The 20,325-nt window shown below is 42.3% G+C and overlaps 1 protein-coding gene across 1 annotated transcript in view; it reads right to left on the bottom strand.

Moving 5' to 3' along the window:
* The window catches only part of LOC118333989 (protein diaphanous homolog 1-like), a 74,958-nt gene that overhangs the window by 27,523 nt on the left and 27,110 nt on the right, over window positions 1–20,325 (bottom strand). The window contains exons 14-16 of the mRNA XM_035669811.1: window positions 18,701–19,228; window positions 16,553–16,667; window positions 16,374–16,382 (exon numbers count right to left, since the gene is read on the bottom strand). Coding sequence (XP_035525704.1) covers window positions 16,374–16,382; window positions 16,553–16,667; window positions 18,701–19,228 — 652 coding nt within the window. The remainder of the gene's footprint in view (window positions 1–16,373; window positions 16,383–16,552; window positions 16,668–18,700; window positions 19,229–20,325) is intronic.

Genomic DNA, 20,325 nt, shown 5'->3' with positions numbered 1-20,325 from the left:
CCAGCTAACCAACAGTTGCTATATCCATTTAAGTACTCCATAATATTAATTCTTTCCCTTCTCTGCTATCAGTTGTATTCCTCCCACTCTGCATCTACCACCAGTTCATCTCTATCCATCTAATCAGCTCATCTGCCTCCATCTCTCCACAGGATGATCTCCCTCTCTCCAGAGATGAAGAGGTTTAACTTCACACAAATTAACAAAGTGGGAATAGTGGAAGGAGTGAAGGAGGGGAGGTTGATATAAATGTGAAGGAGAAAGAGTAAGAACGATGGAAATGAGGAGACTTACATCCAGGTCACACCACCCTGTAGGGTACAACTTATGCTCTGTCTCAAACCCCCNNCCCCCCCCCCCCCCCCCTTTTTCCCCAGCTTCCTTCATCCTCCTATCCATGCCCTAACACTCTTTTCCATTAAAACACGTCTCGGAGAAACATGTGTTCCACGCTGTCTGCCTGTCTATTCTATTATTCATGCGGTTTAATGCTTGCCCAACGTGTGTGCATGTGTGCGTTAAGAGTGTTGGAAGTTCATGTTAAAGAGCAGGAACGTGTCACTACATGTCTGAAGACCAGCTGATGCATTGGTCACATTGAGCTTTCAGTGCTAACGGCAAAAAAAAGCAGCCAAAGAATGTGCATGTGCATGCACACACGCATACCAATAAGCACACAAAAAGCACAACTTCACACAGCAGCATAAAAACACACACACACACACACACAGGCTGCCAATGAGGCAGATGAGGAGTGAAAGGAGTCACATTAAACAGCCAAACTTGTCCTGTTTCGCTTTCATAGCCCCAGTCCATTTTCATAATGCATTAAAACCACCGCTGAGAAGAGAGGGAGACATGGAAAAGAGGGGAAAAGATGAGGAGGGGGTAGAAAGGAATGGAGACACAGAGAGAGATGGAAAAGAGGGGACAAGAAACATTCTCAAAGTAATCTAAAGCTAGTGGATGTATGGGGGTGCGAGGAAACAAGATAAGGATGAAGGGAATGGAGGAGTTAGAAAAGAGAGCTCGTCTCAGAGGCAAGATATGGGAATAGAAAGTGTCTGATAGAGGCACAGACAGATTAGGGAGGTGGATAAAAGGAGATGGGATGCACTGATAAAACAAGCAAGGATGACAGCAAGAGATGGGGAAGATGATTTAGTCGCAAACTTTGATTGTGTGTGTTATGAATGCACATGCGTTTCTTTATGTGTGCATGTGTTTGTAGTGCTCTATGTTGTGTGGGTTAGTGTTTGTGTGGTTGTACAGTGGCAAGGGGCAGAAGGTTCTCTGTTTCAGCACCAGCAGGCTGATGAGAGTTTGGGGCCAAACAGCCTGAAGGCAGAGCTGGCCTTGTTACTCTCTTTTTTTTTTCTCTCTCACACATAAACAGACACACAATCTCTAATTTAAACCAAACAGAGCTATGGCTGCTGTAACAAGCAGAGCATTTTGAAAACTGAATCTCAGATCATAACGATACGGCTAACACATGAAAACAGATAAGATGCTAAAATATTTAGAATTAATATCCACTTGCTTTATGAATAACTAATGTTAAACCATGCATTTTATTTAAATGGCTTGATTACTGCAAACAAAAAGGACCCATATACTTGGGTTTACATGTTTTAGCTTTTTAAACCTCCACTGCTTGCTATTGTTGACATCAAGATTGAATCCCATGATCACCTGTAATGGAGAAGGATGTCTAGTACTGCTGATCCAACTGCGAATTAACACCCCATTCCAGAACTTTGTTCAGCTTTCAGCTCATTGTTGTGGTTCACCAGGTGGTATGTATACTGTTGTGTCAGCTCTGTTTAAAACTTTGCAGTCCTCTTAGATTACAAATACAGACAAGGCAGTTGTATTTTATCTGGTCAGCACAAAATATTGTGGGGCAAAGTAAATGAGTGGCTGAACAAAGTCAAACACCTAACAAGCTAAAAAGACCATACATTTCTTTTTGGAGTAAGTGGTCCTGGGGGAAAGGGGGAGTCCATTTTAAATATACACACACACACACACACATCAGGTGGCCAGAACGACATCCCATGAAATTCCCATGTTTCTCTGTATTTGCTGCATGTGTAAATATGCAACTGTTTGTGACATTAGCAATAAGAATTTGATAAGCTGACAGTATACCCTGGTTTGCTGTTCTTAGTTGGGTTTGGAAACTTATCTGATTCAGAAAAGAATAAAAGTCAATTTGCTAATACTTGAAACTTGCTTGAGGTACATAATCCATCACAGTTAACGCTATGTCACTTTTTTTGCTTTCTGACAAAGTTATGCCATTGTCATCAGTGAAACTGTGGCAAAAACTACAACTGTGATGCATTTATGACTTGGAGAGAAGCTATCTAATGTGCATGAACTAAAATGATCCTTACATTAAGCTTAACTTATTGTTTGTCTCCAAGTTTTGATTTTCTGACAACCTCTGATATGTTAGAAATATATTAGTGTGTAGCAGCCAACTCTCAAACCATCTTTCACTAACAATACCATACAAAAACAACTCTGGCAAAAATAAAAAGTTCATGAAGTTTACTGATGGATTTCTTATCTAAATCAAGTTTAAAATCTTTATAAGTTGATCTGTATTACCGTGCTGACATTAGCAGAAACAAATGGATGCCTAGATGGTAAGAAAAAAACAACCAAACGTTAAAAAACCCACAGAAAATCGATGATGGCAATTTATGGTGTATGACTGGTATATAAGTGGGCTAAAACATGCAGTGAACCCACTTTAAGCTATTAAATGTCCATTAACCTTCAATTAAATCTACAAAGAGTGACTAGAACAAGTGACTTCTTATCAGTCAGGAAGGAAAGAGTTAAGGAACCAGTCGAATAGGGGCTGAGGCATCCAAAAGCCTATCTTCTCCAAGTCAATGGCGTGAAGGCTATCTCACACACACCTGACAGAGACAGAGTGCTGCCAATAGTGCCAGAGGGAACAAGAGAGAGGGAGGGCGGCAGACAGTGAAAAAGAAAGAGGGAAGGAGGGAGCAGAAGACAGCTAAAGAAAGGAGACAAAGAACAAGAGCATAAACCAGAGGCATGAAAAGAGAGATGGATGGATAATGGTGAGCACAGTGTTCAGATGACTATTGCTTGGTTTGATTCCAATGCTTGTTGCTCATTATGGGAAAACAAAGAGAAGGAAAGCTTGAGAGGCAGCATTTTGTATTTGTGTCTTTATGTACGTTAAGGAGGGCTGACGACTAATACAGGCACCGTGTTATAAAAGCACTAAGAGCTCCAGCAGCCACACGCTAAAACTTTAATCAGGCATTAATAAAAACAATATCATTACTGTCTGCCTAAGGAATTATCTACACACACCTCACTGAATCTGGCAGACAAACACACACACACACACACACAATATTACAGTCCAGGAAACACTCATGCAGACATAAACAACCTCGTCGCATTTTTCCTCTTTCACTCCGTCTCCATTCCCCTCCTCTTCATTCCTCCCGCTTTTCTATTGCCTTTCATCTATAAATCTACTTTTAAAATCATTGTGTAAGATAAAGCACAAACAGAGTATGGTCATACAATTGCACACACACATCTACAAATGAGCAGCTAGATGGGTGGAGGAGCGAAAAAGCAGGAAGACTGAAAGCATCGTCTCAAGGACAAAGGTAAGCCACTCAACTCTTGTCTGAAAGCAGAGCTGCTTCATACAGAAAAGGGGCTGAGACTTGAGTCAAGCAATTGTAAGTAGTGCAGCTCCCCAGTCGCACTATTCACCACAGAAATAAAGAAAAACTATGAAAAATGGGAAGCCAGACACAAAATGGACATCCAGAGAGGCACACCTGAATGCCGTAGCCTTCTTGAAAGAGTAGCAAAGCTATAGAAATCTCTCTCACACTCTTACTCTCTTTGACAAAGCCAGGCTGGAAGGATGAAAGCACTGAATGAAAGCCTACACAGAACCTTGAAAGACAGGATAATGGTTGCACAGAACGCAGAAAGGAGTAGCAGAAAACAAGGGTGAGGAGAATACAAAAAAAGTCATTTTATGGATGTTCCTAGAACATATGAACAGAAGGAAGTTGTCGGGAAAAAGAGCGTGAGAATGGATGAAGAGTAGGAGAGGGTAATAAGCAACAAGGAGGATAATAAGTAAGGCACTCAGAGAAGGAGGGAGAGAGGGCAGAGAAAGTGAAAAGAGAGAAAAACTGAATGAGAAAGTAATAAAGTCAGAAAAATCATAAAAAAAAAAAATTACTTTACTTTTCTTTCTTAGTTCTGAATAATCCTTGCCCTATATACACACTCAGAGTGAGATATGTGTATGTGCACGCATGTGAACGGATCACGCACCGATAACATTACACTCCTTAATTCCTAATTAATCCTTCTAAACTGGATTACGGCGCAGAGCATGACAAGGCCAGGATTCTACCCTTCGCCCTGATGACTGTGTGCGTGTGTGCCCGCGTGCGTTTAACGTCACTTTACTGTTTTTCAACTTGAGGTCTCATAAGGCCGGCCTGTCCTCGGATACATGATGTTGGGAAATGAAGCTGACAGTGACTGTGGTCCCCTATGACACAAACAAGTGCGCACACACACACACACACCCACACTCACACTCTCTCGTACACACATACACAAACGCACAAGGAGTCCCTAGACCACAGGTCTTGAAACACTTATGAATTATTGTGGTGAGTGGCAAGAACTCTAAGCATTACTTTACACATTTTAAGAGAGGACTCGTGGGAGATGTGCTTACTCACATAACAGACACAGGTCCCCTGGCACACACACTTGTCCTGGTTTGAAAACTGCCACACAACTGTCCCATGTGATGTATTCTGCATTACACTGCAGTCTGAAATAAAACCAGAGGGCTCTACAGACACCAATACTGATGAATTCATTTTATGTTCTATTGTACTTTGAAGATGAGCTGAGAAGTATGTTTTATAGCAGAGCAGCTTCCGTTTCAGTTCACTTCTTTTTGTATTTTTTAGGAAAGAAAGACAAAGGCTAAAAAAGAAAGCTTTGAACTCCCAAGAGTACTCTATATGGTATGACTCTATAGTTAATGTCATAAGTAAATCCTGTGTCCCTGATACCCAAGTGGATGTAGTGGTGATTGCAGCATTTGTACATTGCAGTACACATGGGCAATATTACAACTGAATCACTGCCTAAAATGCTATATCGGGTTCCAGCGAGTATAAATGGCTGAGCAACAATCTGCTAATGTTTTTTATGTTTTTTTATTAGCCGTCACATTTTTTCCCCCATGATCGGCCAATACACAAAGATCAGATATATTGGATATCTGTATCAGGAAGGCAAAAATGGCATGAGAAAACCTCTATTATGTACTTATCTAACATCATGCTAAGACACATTCCATCTAACCACATTGTTGTGGAGTTTACTGCAGCTATTTGATAATGCCTTAAACCTGAACGCTAACCTTTACTAAACCGTACCAAATAGTTTCTGTAACATACAATAATTGTATAACTATTAGCCTGTTGTTTTGGTAGTGGAGGCCCCTTTTATACAGGATTTTCACATTCACACAGAGGTAATCCCTGATGAGACTAGAATGACAGCTGTAGAATGACCAAGCTGTTAATTATTTTTACTTGATGTCATTGATGAAATGTAATCATGCAAAAAAGGAAGCAATGTGAACTTGATCACCCACAGCAGATACACAACAGCTTATGGAAAGTGCAAGACACAAAAACTAGCTACATTTGGACCACAGTTTAAATTAATAATGTGTAACACATTGTATTTTGTGTTACTGTGTGTACAGTGTTGTTTTCTCTGCACTCATTAAACCATGCTGGCTACAGATTGGGGAGAGGGGAGGGGGGAGAATGGATGGAGGGGGTCACAAAGGGGTAGATGGAGTGAGTTGGGGGGAATTAGCATGCTTTCATGCGTTCTTCACCTCAGTGGAGCACCACAGGGCTTGTTGATGTCTCTAAGTGCTATGCAGTATTAAGCAGACAATCTCTAAGGAGGCCCTGTGGCCTAGTGTGTGTGCGTATGCTGACTGACCGCTAACTGTGTAAAGTTAAGTACCAAGCCCTAAATAACCTGGAGAACAGAAAAGGGGAAGGGAAGTGGAGAGATTCAATGGAGTCAAACACTGTCAGAAGAGTGAGGCATTAAAATGCTTGCTGTGACGTGTTCCACTCCTTAGAGAGGAAAAAAATAGAGAAAAAAAGGAGGAGAAGAGAAAGATTAAAAGGGAGGTATGGTATCTGTCCATACTCTCTGTTCTCTCACATACTGTATACTCAGAAATATGCAGGGCACACATGTTGATGTAGTCACCTTTTGTTGGGAGCATCTCTCCTGCAGCTATGACAGCCACCAGTAATGCAGTACGTCACTGTGACCAACCTAAACACCTCAGCTCTTATTTCACATTTCTCACTCGTGTGCTCTCACAGCTAACTTAACTCAGTTTCCTCATTTTACCTCACCTTAATCTCCAACTCCTCAATCACTCTTGTCTCTTTACCTTTTGATCATTTGTCATTCCTTCATTCCCTCCCTCAGTGCTCTCTTCAATCGTACACAGATCACTCCTGCCTCCATTCGTCCTTCTCTGAGCCTCATTCATTTTGTGCCTCTCTCCTTCACTCTACCCTCAATAACGCCATCCGTCTTCTCGTCTACTGACCCAAAATTAGTCTCCATCCATCTGTATCTTTGACAAAAATCGCTCGTACTTTTTTCTAAATGGTACCTGCAGGTTTTCAAAGTCATATTAATGCTATCTAGAGTAATTTAGAAAATAAACAAAATAAAAAGCTGAATTTGAGAATTTCAGAATGCAGGTGTGAATCCACTACTCTCATCTGCCACTGCATGTTAAATAAAAAAAAATTCTGGCAAACAATGCAGAGGCCTTCATGTTTGTTTCCTTCATCTGGCTTCAATCAAACAGCGTACTTGTTATCAATCCAGCTCCCCAAAATTTGCACTTTCACATACTTTCTCTCATAAAAGCTTGAAGAAAGGGAAAGCACCATGTTTGTAGTTCCATGCAGAAAGCTGAAAGCCCTGAAAACGTAACTGCCAATAATACTCTAACTTTAGATTTTTATTAAAATTAATTTCAATAACAAACAAACAAACCTGTCTTTATACAGAGAATACATGACTTTAATGATTTGAGATTCTTTTTCAAGATACTCGTTTCATTCAAATTTTATTAGTAGTAGTATTATTTCCGATGCTGTTATCGTCTGCTGCTCTTGCAGTATTAAACCGCTATCTTCTTTGAGGCTAGAAACAAAGAACCCAGTGTGAAGGGAAAACCTTCAGAGCAAAAATCAACATGAAACTTTGAAAGCAAAAACTTGCAGGGTTCTTCAAAAACTTTCCAGAACAGACTTAAAAAACCATTCTTGGAGAGATCTTTAGAAGTCTCTGGCGTACCAGTCCATTCACCCAAACAGACAGGAGTTGCTGCTGATGCCAGGTGCATGCACAACAAGTCCTGAAAGGTTTGCTCTTCTCGCTGCACATCTACAGTGTAACAGTTCAAGCAGACAAAACACTTCCAAGTACAATACATACAAAACAAAAGACAGAGACTGTACATATGCATTATGTGACTCGCATTAGTTATCAGTACTGTATGTCTCATGTACTGTAGCTTGTTATGGATGGTGTAGTTTAATCACAGTTGAAATAGCACTGCTTTAAGTCTGACTCTTACTTGTACTGTGTCTACACTGATATTTCATGATCTTGCTCCAATTAAACAGGAACAGGCAGACTGGGGTTAGGCAGGGGTGGTTTTGTCTCTGAAAGCAGTCAAAAACAAGCTGAGAGATGATTAGAGTATTCAGTGGGATTTCAGTCACTCCACAGGCTTTGTTCAAGCTAAAATACAATTTTTGGGGGTTTCGGACTATAATTTTCAGGCCCAGTCAAGCTATACAGTCCCTCTGACAAATGTACAACTGCAAAACCCACTCGCTCAGATCGATACTTAGAGTAGTAACTTTATTCACACAATGACAAATTACTCATCTGCTTTCTCTCTCTTTCTTTTACTGTTAGTCCCTGACGCCCTGCTACCATCACCCTGCCTTGGCAGTCTCAGTTTCACCCTGCAGTTAATCTGCTGGGTGGAGTGATGAGCGCTTGGGGAACCGACAAGAGGAAGATGAAGGAGATGAAGGAAGAGGGGAATGAGAGGAGGGGGAAGGGGATGGAGAGTGAGAGATGGCCATGCATTATTGAGCATACAGAGTGGAGTTTTTAGGGGATAAATGTGAAAGCATGTTTAGGGACAACCTTTTCCCTTCTGCCTCCCTCGCCTTCTCCCTTTCCTTCATTACTTGCCCTCCCTCCAACTTTCCTTTCCCCACGAGGACGGCCACATCTCTTATTCAGTGGGGAGGTTAAAAATTCAAAGCTAGGAGGAAAGGAGGAGGTAGGTGGGTGGTGGGGGTAGTACCTGAAAATGGTCAAAATGAAGGAATGTCTTTAGGGAGTTTTCTCAAGTGCTAATCTAGAGAGCTCCTTGCTCTGATTAGGCGCGCGCGCGCGTGTGTGTGTGTGGCGTGGGGTGGGTGTTGGTTGTGGTGGGAGAATATGAAGACGGGGGAGGTAGATGAATAGAGAGAGAGGGAGAGCAGGAGAGGGTGTAGACGTACACTTTCATGCAGTGCAGTGTGGTGTAGCACACAGCATGGTGAAAAATTAAGGTGCCTGCAGGGCGAAGCAGAACCCACGTCTCCTAGAACACGACACATGCAGATATACTGAGTAATGGAGCAAGGGCTTCTGCATGCAAGCAAACACAAACACACACACACACACACACACACAGGGACCTATGAGCACAAAGACATAGGAGCAAACCAACTGCTATTGACCAAGTACACGGAGCATTATTGTACTCACATAAACTATGCATACACGTGTAAGTTCTTGTGCCTACAAATCCATGACACATAAACATACATTTTAGTCCACACACACGCGCACGCACGCAGTGTCACACGGTTACTGGTAACAGATTAAGGTCAAAAAGTGGAGCATGGCCTTGTCAACCAAGCTTTGTAAATACCATCGCTTTCTGGTGTAAATGCCACTGGGTTATCCATATTACACACAGCCTCTCAGCGAGAGATCGGGGCCCATGTTACACCAACGGCAATAAAAGCTGGGCAGGTTACAAGACACACATAGAGCTTATATACACCCTGGCCAACCACAAAGTGCATGGACACACATACGGAAATAAACAAGACAACGTGCAGCTTAAGAAAGTTGGTACAAGTGTGTGCAAAGTTTGGGTGAAATTGATAGTTTTAATATGTGTGATTGTGTGGGAACCCTGAAGACATGGTCTGAGCCATCAGTATAATGGGAAAGATAGACTAATAGCACCCTAATAAGTCACTAGCTAGCTAACACCGCATCAGCAGCAGCAGCTTAAGGCTACTGTTAAACAATTCGACTGAGATAGGAGCTTTGGACTTTAAAGGACACTTTCAAATGCCTCTGTTGCTGCCATCTATCTTGCCTTTTCTCATTTTACAGCTTGCTTTATCTTCACCCCCCACCAGTCTTCCGTCATTTTTCTGGTTCCATCCCTCGTTCATTGTCTCTTTTCATAAGAACCCCTTTATCAGGCAGAGATAAGAGAAGAGAGACGAGGAAATCAGGAGAGAGAAGAGGAAGAGGACAAGGAGGAAGGGAGATGGGGGTTAATGCTCCTATCTTGTCAACTCCATCTTTGAAGTTGCGCTATCAGTGACATCAAAGTGGGCTAAGTCTCTCGTGTGTGTCTATGCAAGCGTGTGAGTGTGTGTGTGTGTGTCACTGCCCTCAGGGATAGGTAGCTAATATTGCAAAAAATAAACAGAGAGGAAGTTGCTGCTGCGTAGCAAAGCAGTCAGCCACAGTCGATCTTCACTTTTAGCTGCACCCCACTTTGACTCTTTCTTCTCCTCCCTTTATGTCTCACTTTTCTCGCGATTAACATGACTTCTAATCATAGATACCGCTTCAGTATGACTCCCCTTCCTACGCAACCCATCAATACTAAAATGAAAGCACCTCTACCTTCATGAACACTTTGACACCTCAGAGACGCAGGCAAGCACACATGTAAGTGCACACACACACACAAAAAAAAACATACATATATAAGAAAACAGAGGGGGAGGAAAAGAGAGTATGCTGCTGTGACCAAGAGAATCAAAACAGGAAAGAGGAGTGGGTGGAAGGAGTGTAGGTGTGCATACATATATCCCTTCATTCTCACATCCTTCCATCTCTTTTCATGTTTTTTTTCCCCTCTTGGCCTGGGTGAAAAGAGACAAAATCATGAACACTGGGGACACTTAGCATCTGTAACGAGCTTTTGAGCTTATCAGCCAATCCTTCAATTAAACACACACACTGACAAACATTACAAACACACTCACAAGCACACACGCGCACATACACACACAAAAGGTTCTCTTAGTCCCGGCTCAGCTGTCATATCATTGGGAACATTTAAATGGTAATGGTGTTGGGATGAGAGATTGTAACGCTGGCTGGCTGGCTGACCGACAGCCTGGCTGGTTGGGAGAGGAGCCGAGTGAAGCGAAGAAGAAGGCCTATTCCGTTTAAAAACAGGATAATCTCCAGGAAAGAGAAAAGGCAGCAAGGAGATTAGGCACACACAGCGGTAATGCTCCGGCATGAGTACACTTAGCTCATTTGCATGTAAAACAGAGGAGAGATATAATGAGGGAAGGATGGAGGGAGGGATGGAATGAAGAGAATGAGTGGGACAAAAGCGAGTGTGTGTGTGTGTGTGTGAGCGTGCTTACATGTGTATGCATAAGTGTATGCTTCGGCTTGTGCATGTGAGTGAGCTGTTGCAGTTGGCAGTGGGAGCCAATGCGAGCACACACAGATGTGTTTGAACCTGATAAGGCCTGATGAATGAGCGGCGTTTTGCGGCTGTTCCTCAACCATAAAGAGATGGTGAATGAGGGAATGCTTGCTATTGCCGCACTGAGAATACACACCGAGGCTTAGAGAGTGAGCAAAGCCAACCTAGTGCACCGCTACTGTGGAAGGCTTAAGAGGTATAGTTAGGATTTAAACTTAAGCACTGGAACACATAAACACACAACAACAAACACAACCTATAAACATCAAATCTTTTCATTTACAGGTTATACCTGCATATTAAAAAGCTAGGCTATATATGGGCTATAGGTGCTGTTTAGATTTATCAAACACCACTGTACACAGACCCATAGTTATCCAATCGTGTGGTCATTTGTTGTTGGCAAAAAGGTGGGGAGAGAAAAAAGCAGGGATTACAGATATAAGTGGAGAAATTGCTGCATCCAGAAATGGAGTGAATAAGAGAGAATAGAAGGAAAGAATAGTGTGATTATTTTTCCCAGCTCGTTGTACAGCATTAGTGACCCTTGCATTAACCTGCTTCTCTTTCTGCAGCCCCAGCCTGAGCACTGCATGATTTATTAACAAGGCCTGCCACTGTGGGCTACACAAGTACAAACATACACACAGAGACACACACTCACAGAGAACTTAAACACATTACACACAAGTTTTTCAAAGCCAATACTAATTTAGCACAATCGCACAAAACACTGTTATGGCTTAATACAGTGTGCCCATTCCTCATTTAGTCATCTAAGTGCTTTATTAGTACATATTTTAAAGAGTCTCAGGGGACTGCAGCTTTGAGTCTACACATCCCATAAACTGTTATCTAAAACTCTCACTAATTATACCCAATCATACACACAAACACAAACACAACTCTCAAATGTGTCTTTGCTGTGACCCAGAGGGATCCAACAGTGGAAAAACAAACATGGTGTATTCTAAAAGTGGGTTGAGGGGAAATTATGAAACTGGTATGGGGGAGAAGGAAAGGAAGGGAGGCAAAAAAGGAGGTTTCTCCCAATTTAAATGAAAAACGGGGTCTTCCCCTTTTTCATCTGTGGTTATTTTCAACTAAAACTTGCAAGTAATTTATCAGGCCTGTCAAATCTGGAGCAGCGACTATGTGATCATCTGAATCAGAAGAGATGATGTTTTGTCTATGAACTGTGTCTTATAAATGACCATAGGGCAAATCTACTGTACAATGACAATGTATCACACAATCACACAGCTGATATTTGTGCAACAGTCCTCCAATCAGTCCGCTGTACTGCCAAAGAACAAAAGCAAAAAAGGACACTGTTTAAGGTTAAGTTATTTCATTAGCATGGGAATTTGTCATTGACTGACAATGACCTTGAGCCAATGTACTATAACAAAAACAAGTCACCAACTCTGTGTAAACTCTGTTTAGCAGAAGATGTAATGACCTAATCAACAAAACTGCACCATAATTCTTCATGCCCCATGGTCTTTTATTGCTAATATATTACATATCTCATCACATCCCTTTAACTGATTGGTCTACAACCTGAGAGAGGCCCCAGGCAAGCACGCACGCACACACAAGGCATTTTCTTGCTGATTGGTGGCTCATTAAGGTGAAAAGTGAATGGAACAGACCTAAGACGAAACTGAGCAACACACACACACACACATACCTAGAGAGAAGGAAATTGATTTCTTCAGAACATAGGGAGATCAAAAGGCTTATTATAATTGGTTTGTAAATGTGGCTGAGCTCACCCACCCACTCTCTCAAGCACATACAACAGCATGCAGACACCCCTGCACTGACAAACATGCATTCATCTGCAATAAACTTGTGATAAAGGAAGGTGCTGTTGTTTGTCTAGGCTATGCAGCAATATATATAGCAGAGAAATAGCATCACAAAGTGACTGGAGGTGGGGTGGGAATCTCCATGAAAAAAAATAAAAGGTTGTCGTACTACAACAGACCACAGAAAGACAGTGATAAAGACTGAGACACAGAAGAGGGAAGGGTGTAAAGGCTGGAGAATTGGGATATGAAAATGATCCTCACATTATGAGGATTAATAATCATATATGCTCCTGGCCCTTTTCTCTCCTTTTCTCTCCCGAATCAAATTAATCACCACCGCTCCCCCCAGCCAAGCCTTTCCCTCTGCTCACTCTCCTTTTCTCACCCACCTCCCTCCATCTCTTGCTCTCCCTCTCATTCTTTTGCTAATTGGGCTATCTGAGGTGCCGACTTCAAAAGGCACCTGCTATCAAACGCAGATGAAAATGTGAAAAAAGAACAGTTCAGGATATATATATATATATATATATATACTATTACATGAACAGTGTATGAAATCAAGCCTTGTCACTGTTCTTCTGTACTTTTCCAAAAATTAGCTAGCTATGCATAAAAACCCCCTCTGTTTGGATTCAGTCCACCTTTTATAACTATGTTTGTTATTATTATAAGAATATAAAATTATAAGACAGAAAAAAAGCAATAAAAACTAAAAAACATAAGCACTTCAAAGTGAGGATATGAGAACCAGTAGCTTAAGGGAGAATGTGGGGATAAGCTTCCCGCCTAAAACCTTACACACTAGACTAACGCTTCACACACTCGCTCATCTAAACAACTTGGCTGTTTACAATTGCAAATAGTCATATCAGGTCTCTAATTATAAGCCCTTACACTCCCGAGGCACAAAAAATAATAGCGGCCTTTTCTACATGTTCAACAAGAATATAGACAGGAAGAAGATGGCAGTATAATAGCACCATGTCTCCACTACACATACTGCAGTGGAATTTGGCTAGTTACAAACAAATCTCTAGATGGAACTTAAAATAAAATTTTATATCACACCAAGCTGTACTACAGTTGTACAGTGTAACAGCTTGCTATTATCTCAGACTGGGCATCAGTTCAACCACATTCACAAGCGCAGTAACCTTAACTGCAGCATGGAGTCTTACCAAAAGTTAGTGCTTAGGTATAGTAAAACAATTATGCCCACCACTGGTTTATCAACAATACAAGAGAATAAATAGAGAAAAAGCAGGCAGGTAGTCTGCAATCTAATCTGAGAGAATATACACAAAAAGCTCCTGGAGGTGGCCTCCTGACATCCTCTATAAGGCCTTCCTAATGTATTGACTGACTACTACATGCAAATGTATCATCTCCCATGTTGACAGCTTAGTTTTGCATGTCCATCCTGGTGAAAAAGACGTTAAGCAGCACGGTACTACTAAAGGTGGCCTTGGCTGCATTGGTTGTTCGCAAGGCAAATTAAGTAGTTGGAGAGGAGAGAGGTGAAAAGTCTTGAGGTTAAGAAGGCTGGACAGGAATAAATCAAATAAGGTGGAACTTTTCTCAAATAGTAGTGTGGATATGTTATGTTCTTCCCTGACCTCAAAACCACTGTTGAAAATAAGCTCAACGCTGAAATACAATTTTAACAGACAGAAAGAAAAGGTCTGTGTGAGTGATGTTAAAAGCAGTTAAATGAGATCATATGCTAAAAAGAAACATGAAACACCACGTAATTTAGGAACAATTTGGGAAATGCTGTGATAGATTTTCTATAGATACTAATAGATTCATTCACAGACATAAACTACAGATAATTGATGCTTACTGTTGGATAGCAGTGTGAGTGACTTATGGGGATGCCTACTTTCAGTAGGATTTCATCTGCTCGTTGGGGCAAAATCCATCTTAACATTACAAAACCATCACCTCTGCACTTTTTCCAGGATTTCTTTAGTTAAAATTTGACATGCTCAACAGCAGAACAGGAGCATGAAGGATAACTACTGAACTTGACCCTGCTTTCAATGAGAGAGAGACAGAACAGATAGAGATACATACATAGCTAGGGATATACAAACTGAAAATATAACTACATAGAAAGAGAGCAAAAGATGCAGCCATGTACAGCCAGAGGGCGTGTCTCCCACCATCAGCTCTCTGCTCTTCCACCGAGCCTCAGAGGTCACCCCTGACCCTGCCCTGAGCGCACTACCCCCTGCATGTCTGTTTTCTGTGTGGGTGTGTGTGTGCAAACCCAGCTGCGCTGCTGGGCAGCTGATGGAGAAGAGGAAGAAGGGTCAGGAAGGGTCAGCGGTGGCTCGGTGTGGTGTCGGCCTGCTTTTGCTGGGTAACGAGGAATGGGAGGCGCAAGAGAAGGAGGAGGAGGAACAGGAGGATGAAGAAGAGATAAGCCGGGCTCCCAGAGGTGAGGAATAAGGAGATGGATAAGGAGGTCAGGAGGAATGTATTAGGCCTTGAGCGGTGTTTTTAAGCAAGAAAAGGAAGGACGAGAGGTGAAGGGTCAATCTGCATAACCAGGCATAGTGTGGATTAAACCACACAAGCACACTCACAAGGTCAAACAAAGCTCAATCAAATCCAAATTCTTTCAAATAATGTTTTATTCCTAACTATCAAACTTTAACAGATTCAAAACACGCACAGGAAATCAGCAGTCTCTCACACACACACACACACAGATATAGATACAGTACACCCACACAGGCAGACATAAAGACAGACAGGTGTGGGGCTATGAAAAGGCCACGGTGTCTTTATAGTCAGCTCTCAGAAAAGGTTATTAGACATCAACCGGAACAGGCGGCTGTCTCAGCCAATAAAAAGTGGAGGCGTGGGTGCACAGGCCAAGGGGGTGCGGGGAGGAGAGGGGGTCAAATCAAGGAGTGACAGGCGGACGTTAGGACTTGCCATACAGGTGAATGCAGATGGGACAGCTGCCATCACTGACATTTAACTGACACCAACAGCTAGCATCAGCCATGTGTGCATGTGCACTTTTGTTTATGTATATGACATGAGAGGTGTGTCTGTGTGTGTATGTGTATGGAGACTGAATCTGAAGGTCAGATGGAATTATATACACACCCACACACACTGTCTGGGAGTGATTTCCTGGTGTCCTGGTTATGGAATGAATATGGAGGAGTTAGAGCAGAAGGCTCAGTGACACTGGGACAAGGTGATAGGAGTGGACAGGTGTGCGTGTGCGAGCGTACGCCCGTGTGTCAGCGCTTTGTGCCAGGACAGCAGGTGGCTAGTCAAAGGACATCAGTGACCTTCTCCTTATCCCTCCCTCTACCCTCCTCCCTTTGTCCATCTCTCCCTCTGTCCCCAAGTCCCAATTCATCTCACCCGGTAGTGAGTGCTCTGTCTCTGCACAACAAGTCATGGGCACATTGAGAAGATGAACACAAACACAGGTGTGAGTGGTTTATTCATGAATCTGTGCGTGATGCTGTTTTGACACAGTGTTGTTGAATAATGTAAATGTGCAGTGTGTCCTCCAAGCAGAGGAAGGGGAGGGTGAGAAAGGCTGAAGATGTGTGAAAAAGAACTAAATGGAAGTGTGTGCGTGATATTCTTACCTTTAGTGGCTGATGGATGCAATGCAGGAGAATTGAAATAGTCATGGAGTCAGGGAGAGGGGAGAGGGGAGAGGGGAGAGGGGTGTGGGAGAAGGAAGAAACAGAGAAAGACATTGCTCATTATTGTGAAACACAACATGATAACAGCAATAGTAAAAACACACAAGCTAGACACTCACTCTTTGTCTGCGAGGAGAAGGCCAAGGTGAGTTTGGCAAAAAGCTCATTGTTTTCAAATTTCTCCTCTTTTGCCTTGGTCCAGAAACTGTTCTCAGAGAGGTCCTCTGGTCCAATCTAAGAGAAAGAAATGCCAGTATGTACAGAGGCACACAGAGGGAGACAACATTTAGAAGAAATAGATGTATTGTATGTGTTGGATAACCATATAATCAAATTGACTCAATTTTCCAAAAATGGTCAACTCTGCACCTGGAAAACAATGAGATGAGCAGATAAAGAAGTTGAGAGAACAAAAGAAACAGCAAGGCTGTAAAAGGAAGAGGCAGGGGTATGAAGTAGAGGGAGGGGAGAAGGATAAAGGAAGGAAGGAAGGAAGGCACAAAGAGGAAAGGGAGAGGAGGAAACAAGTAGTCATTTTCTCTAATCTTCGCACACTGTCTCTGCCACAAAGCGTCTTGAGCTTCACACACAGAAAGGCAAAGAAATACAGAGCGCTCCACTTTTGTTCCTCCCCTTATTCTTTCGTTCTTCACCCTTACTCAGGAGGTATCTCCGTATCCCTCCCTTTGTCTTAGCGTTGCTCTCTCTCTAGTCACAATTAACTTTGTATGTTTTTCCCTCCCTTTCTGAGTGTTCTCATCAAAGGGAAAGAAAATGAGAGAGAGAAACAGAGAGAGCGAGTGAGAAAGCGGTGCTAGTAAATTTACAGATATCAGTCCTTTCATTATGGACAAAGCCTCAGGGATGGGGGCGTAGGACGGAAAAGACAGAGAGTAGGGAAAGGAAATGTGATATGGGGATGAGCTGAAGGACCAAGAAAGAAAGCAAGAGAGCGCGCAAAAAGGAGGAGACCAAGCCAGAAAAAAAAAGTTAATTTAAATTACAAAAGAATACTGTCCTTTCTAGCAGCAATTTAATTATCTTTCAGTGGCGCAGTTAAAAGAAGGAGGCTTATTAAAAAGCAATTTCTGTGACATCCTCGTCAAACACTCTCAACAGCCCGAGAGAGAGAGAGAGCAAGAGAGAGAGAGAGAGAGAAAGAGAGAGGCTAAATGCTGATGAAGTCTGCTGAAGCCATTAAACAGTAGCTTTAGGCTAAAGAAAGACAGAGGGCCGTTTTGATGTTTTAACCATCACAGATGAGAGGGAGGAGAAGAACATGAAGCACATAGTCATGAGATACACGTATGCATGCAAGTCACTTTAGGTCAGAATCTCACTGTTAAAGCTCCATCTTACATTTCTCTCACACTGTTGCACACAAAAAAGCATGCCCTGAGCCATTTCAAATTGTATTGAAAAACTTAGCACAGTAAGACAAGTACAAATTTTAAACTTAGTATAATTTTAAAAAAAAACAAGTGCATTAGGCTCATGTGATAATGAGGAGGTGAAATACAGCAACTGCCTAATTTTCAGCACTGGCATAATTTTTTTTGCACCAGGACAGATTATCAAAACTAGAATTTATGCCTCCCCTACCAATCAAGCTGCAGTTTACAATAGATTCTTTACATCCATGTCTGTCCAGACTCATATATATATACACACCAATTCATTGTCTGACCAACTCTGAAATATGGTCACAATCTGTCCCTGAGTTTTAAATAATGGCCAAAAAAGTATTTTTCCAGGAAATTATGATGTGTCAGTCATGTTGACCATTGACCTTTGGTTAAAAAAAAAGTAATCACATCTTCGTTTTTTTTTTCGGTTTTGTCATAATAACCATACATTTTTAAATTATGAGCAAAAACATGTTTATCAAGGTTATTCTGAGAGTCAGTGAGTAAGTACGAAAAGTGTCACCAATAAATTGTACCACCAAATACGGTAGTCTTGAGTTAAGGCCAAATATGTGTTTTGTCATGTCACAGTGACATTCCCTGGACCACCAAAATCAAAGTTCATCCTTGAGCCCAAGCGAATGTTTGTGCCAAATTTGGAGAAATGCATTTCTGAGATATCGCCAACAAGAATAGGGCAGACAACCCAAAGACATAATTACAACAAGCTGAGAAACTTCTGGGCCTAATACAACCAAACACCTATGGAAGGAAGCTATGGGCTATTAAATATTTACATCACCTGAAATTTTTGCAATCACTAAACACTGATTGTATGGAACCATCCATCTTAGGACTGACCTTCCTCCAGTTGGCTCTCTTCAGCTGGACTTCAGGCTTGTACTCCTTCTTATGCTGGAGCCCATAAGGCAGAGCAGCGGGTGCGGGGGCACCCCAGCCCCCCATGCCTGGCGGTGGAGGAGGCATACCAGGACACCCAGGCGGAGGAGGAGGCATACCAGGAAACCCAGGCGGTGGCGGAGGTGGTGGAGGTCCCATTCCAGGTAAGGGTGGAGGGGGTGGTGGTCCTGGCATGCCGGGGAGGGGTGGAGGTGGTGGAGGTCCTGGCATGCCAGGTAAAGGAGGTGGAGGTGGAGGAGGAGGAATACCGGCATGACCCGGTAAAGGAGGGGGCGGTGGGGGAACAGGCATGTTTGCATGGCCTGGCAGGGGTGGGGGTGGAGGTGGAGGTGGAGGGGGCATACCTGCATTCTGGCCAGGGAGAGGAGGGGGAGGTGGTGGAGGAGGCAAACCGGGTGTTGGCACAGGAACAGTAACTGTGACAACTTTAGTCTTCGCCTCTTCCAGATCTTTAGACAGCTTTTCAATCTGCAGGGAAGTAAGAATACAGTACACTATTATAAATACTGATTGATCTGCTACCAAACACACTACTATATTTCCAAACCATATGCATTGATTTATTATATGATCATGACTGTGTATTGTTTGTTGTACATTTCTCGAAGTGACATTTTGTATAGATTTGCCAATTTCCACCATTTCCAATGAACAGCCTTGCCAACAGAGTGATTCGATTTTAGACAAAAGGCAGAACAAAAGAAGGGAAAGAGTTACATAGAAGGGGATTAAAGCCTGGGCAGGGTTGAGTTTTGGGAGAGAGAGGGGGAGAGAATGGAGTCCAAGGCACTGAGAGAAAAACATAGCAATAGGGAATTAAGTCCACAGAGGAATTCTAAAGAAAAAGTTTTAAAAGACAAACTTCTAAATTAGAAGTTTGGGTAAAACATTTTTTTTCCATTTTAACACTGAAATACTAATTTCAGTATTTACATCAGTGTGGTGACAATTCTTGAGAAAACTGTCCAAGTCATTACAGTTCTTCAGCTAATACTGGCATATGAGAGAGAAAACTGGGGTTTGAATGCGCATAGTACACTCTCTGATTTAAGGCATACAAGTATAAAGATGTGTATTTAACTAGGTGTGTAAAGTGAAAAGAAAGTGCATGTATGTGTGTGAAAGAGTATGTATGCAGCGTAACAAATTGTTTGTGTTGCTTCCGCCTCAGACTTTGAAAAGAAGACAGTAACAGACATAAAGGGCCTCCGAGGCAAGCTTTCTTAGCGAGGCAGCAGATGAAGAGTTGGGCACACCATCACACAAAGGGACAGTGAGAGATCTCTACATGTGAAGAAATCTTCGATGGGCAGTGCCTCAAACACAGAGAAAGTGAGCTATCTTAGTATGAGAAGCTTGTTAGATGCCTGGCTGGTGATGCTGTTGATGCGTTAGACAACTGTGTGTGCATATGCATGTGTGTGTTGTGTGTTGTGTGTTGTGTGTGTGTGTGTGTTTGGCTTTTGTGTGGTGAGAAGATGACTCCGCTGGCATCAGCCCCTTTGGATGAGGCTCATTTTAGAATCTGTGTAGTTCTCTTACTGACAGACACAGACACAGACACA

Source organism: Morone saxatilis, unplaced genomic scaffold (assembly GCF_004916995.1).
Source record: "Morone saxatilis isolate NCDOM2014 unplaced genomic scaffold, NCSU_SB_2.0 Contig22, whole genome shotgun sequence".
NCBI lineage: Eukaryota > Metazoa > Chordata > Actinopteri > Moronidae > Morone > Morone saxatilis.
This window is presented reverse-complemented; position numbering and strand designations above follow the sequence as displayed.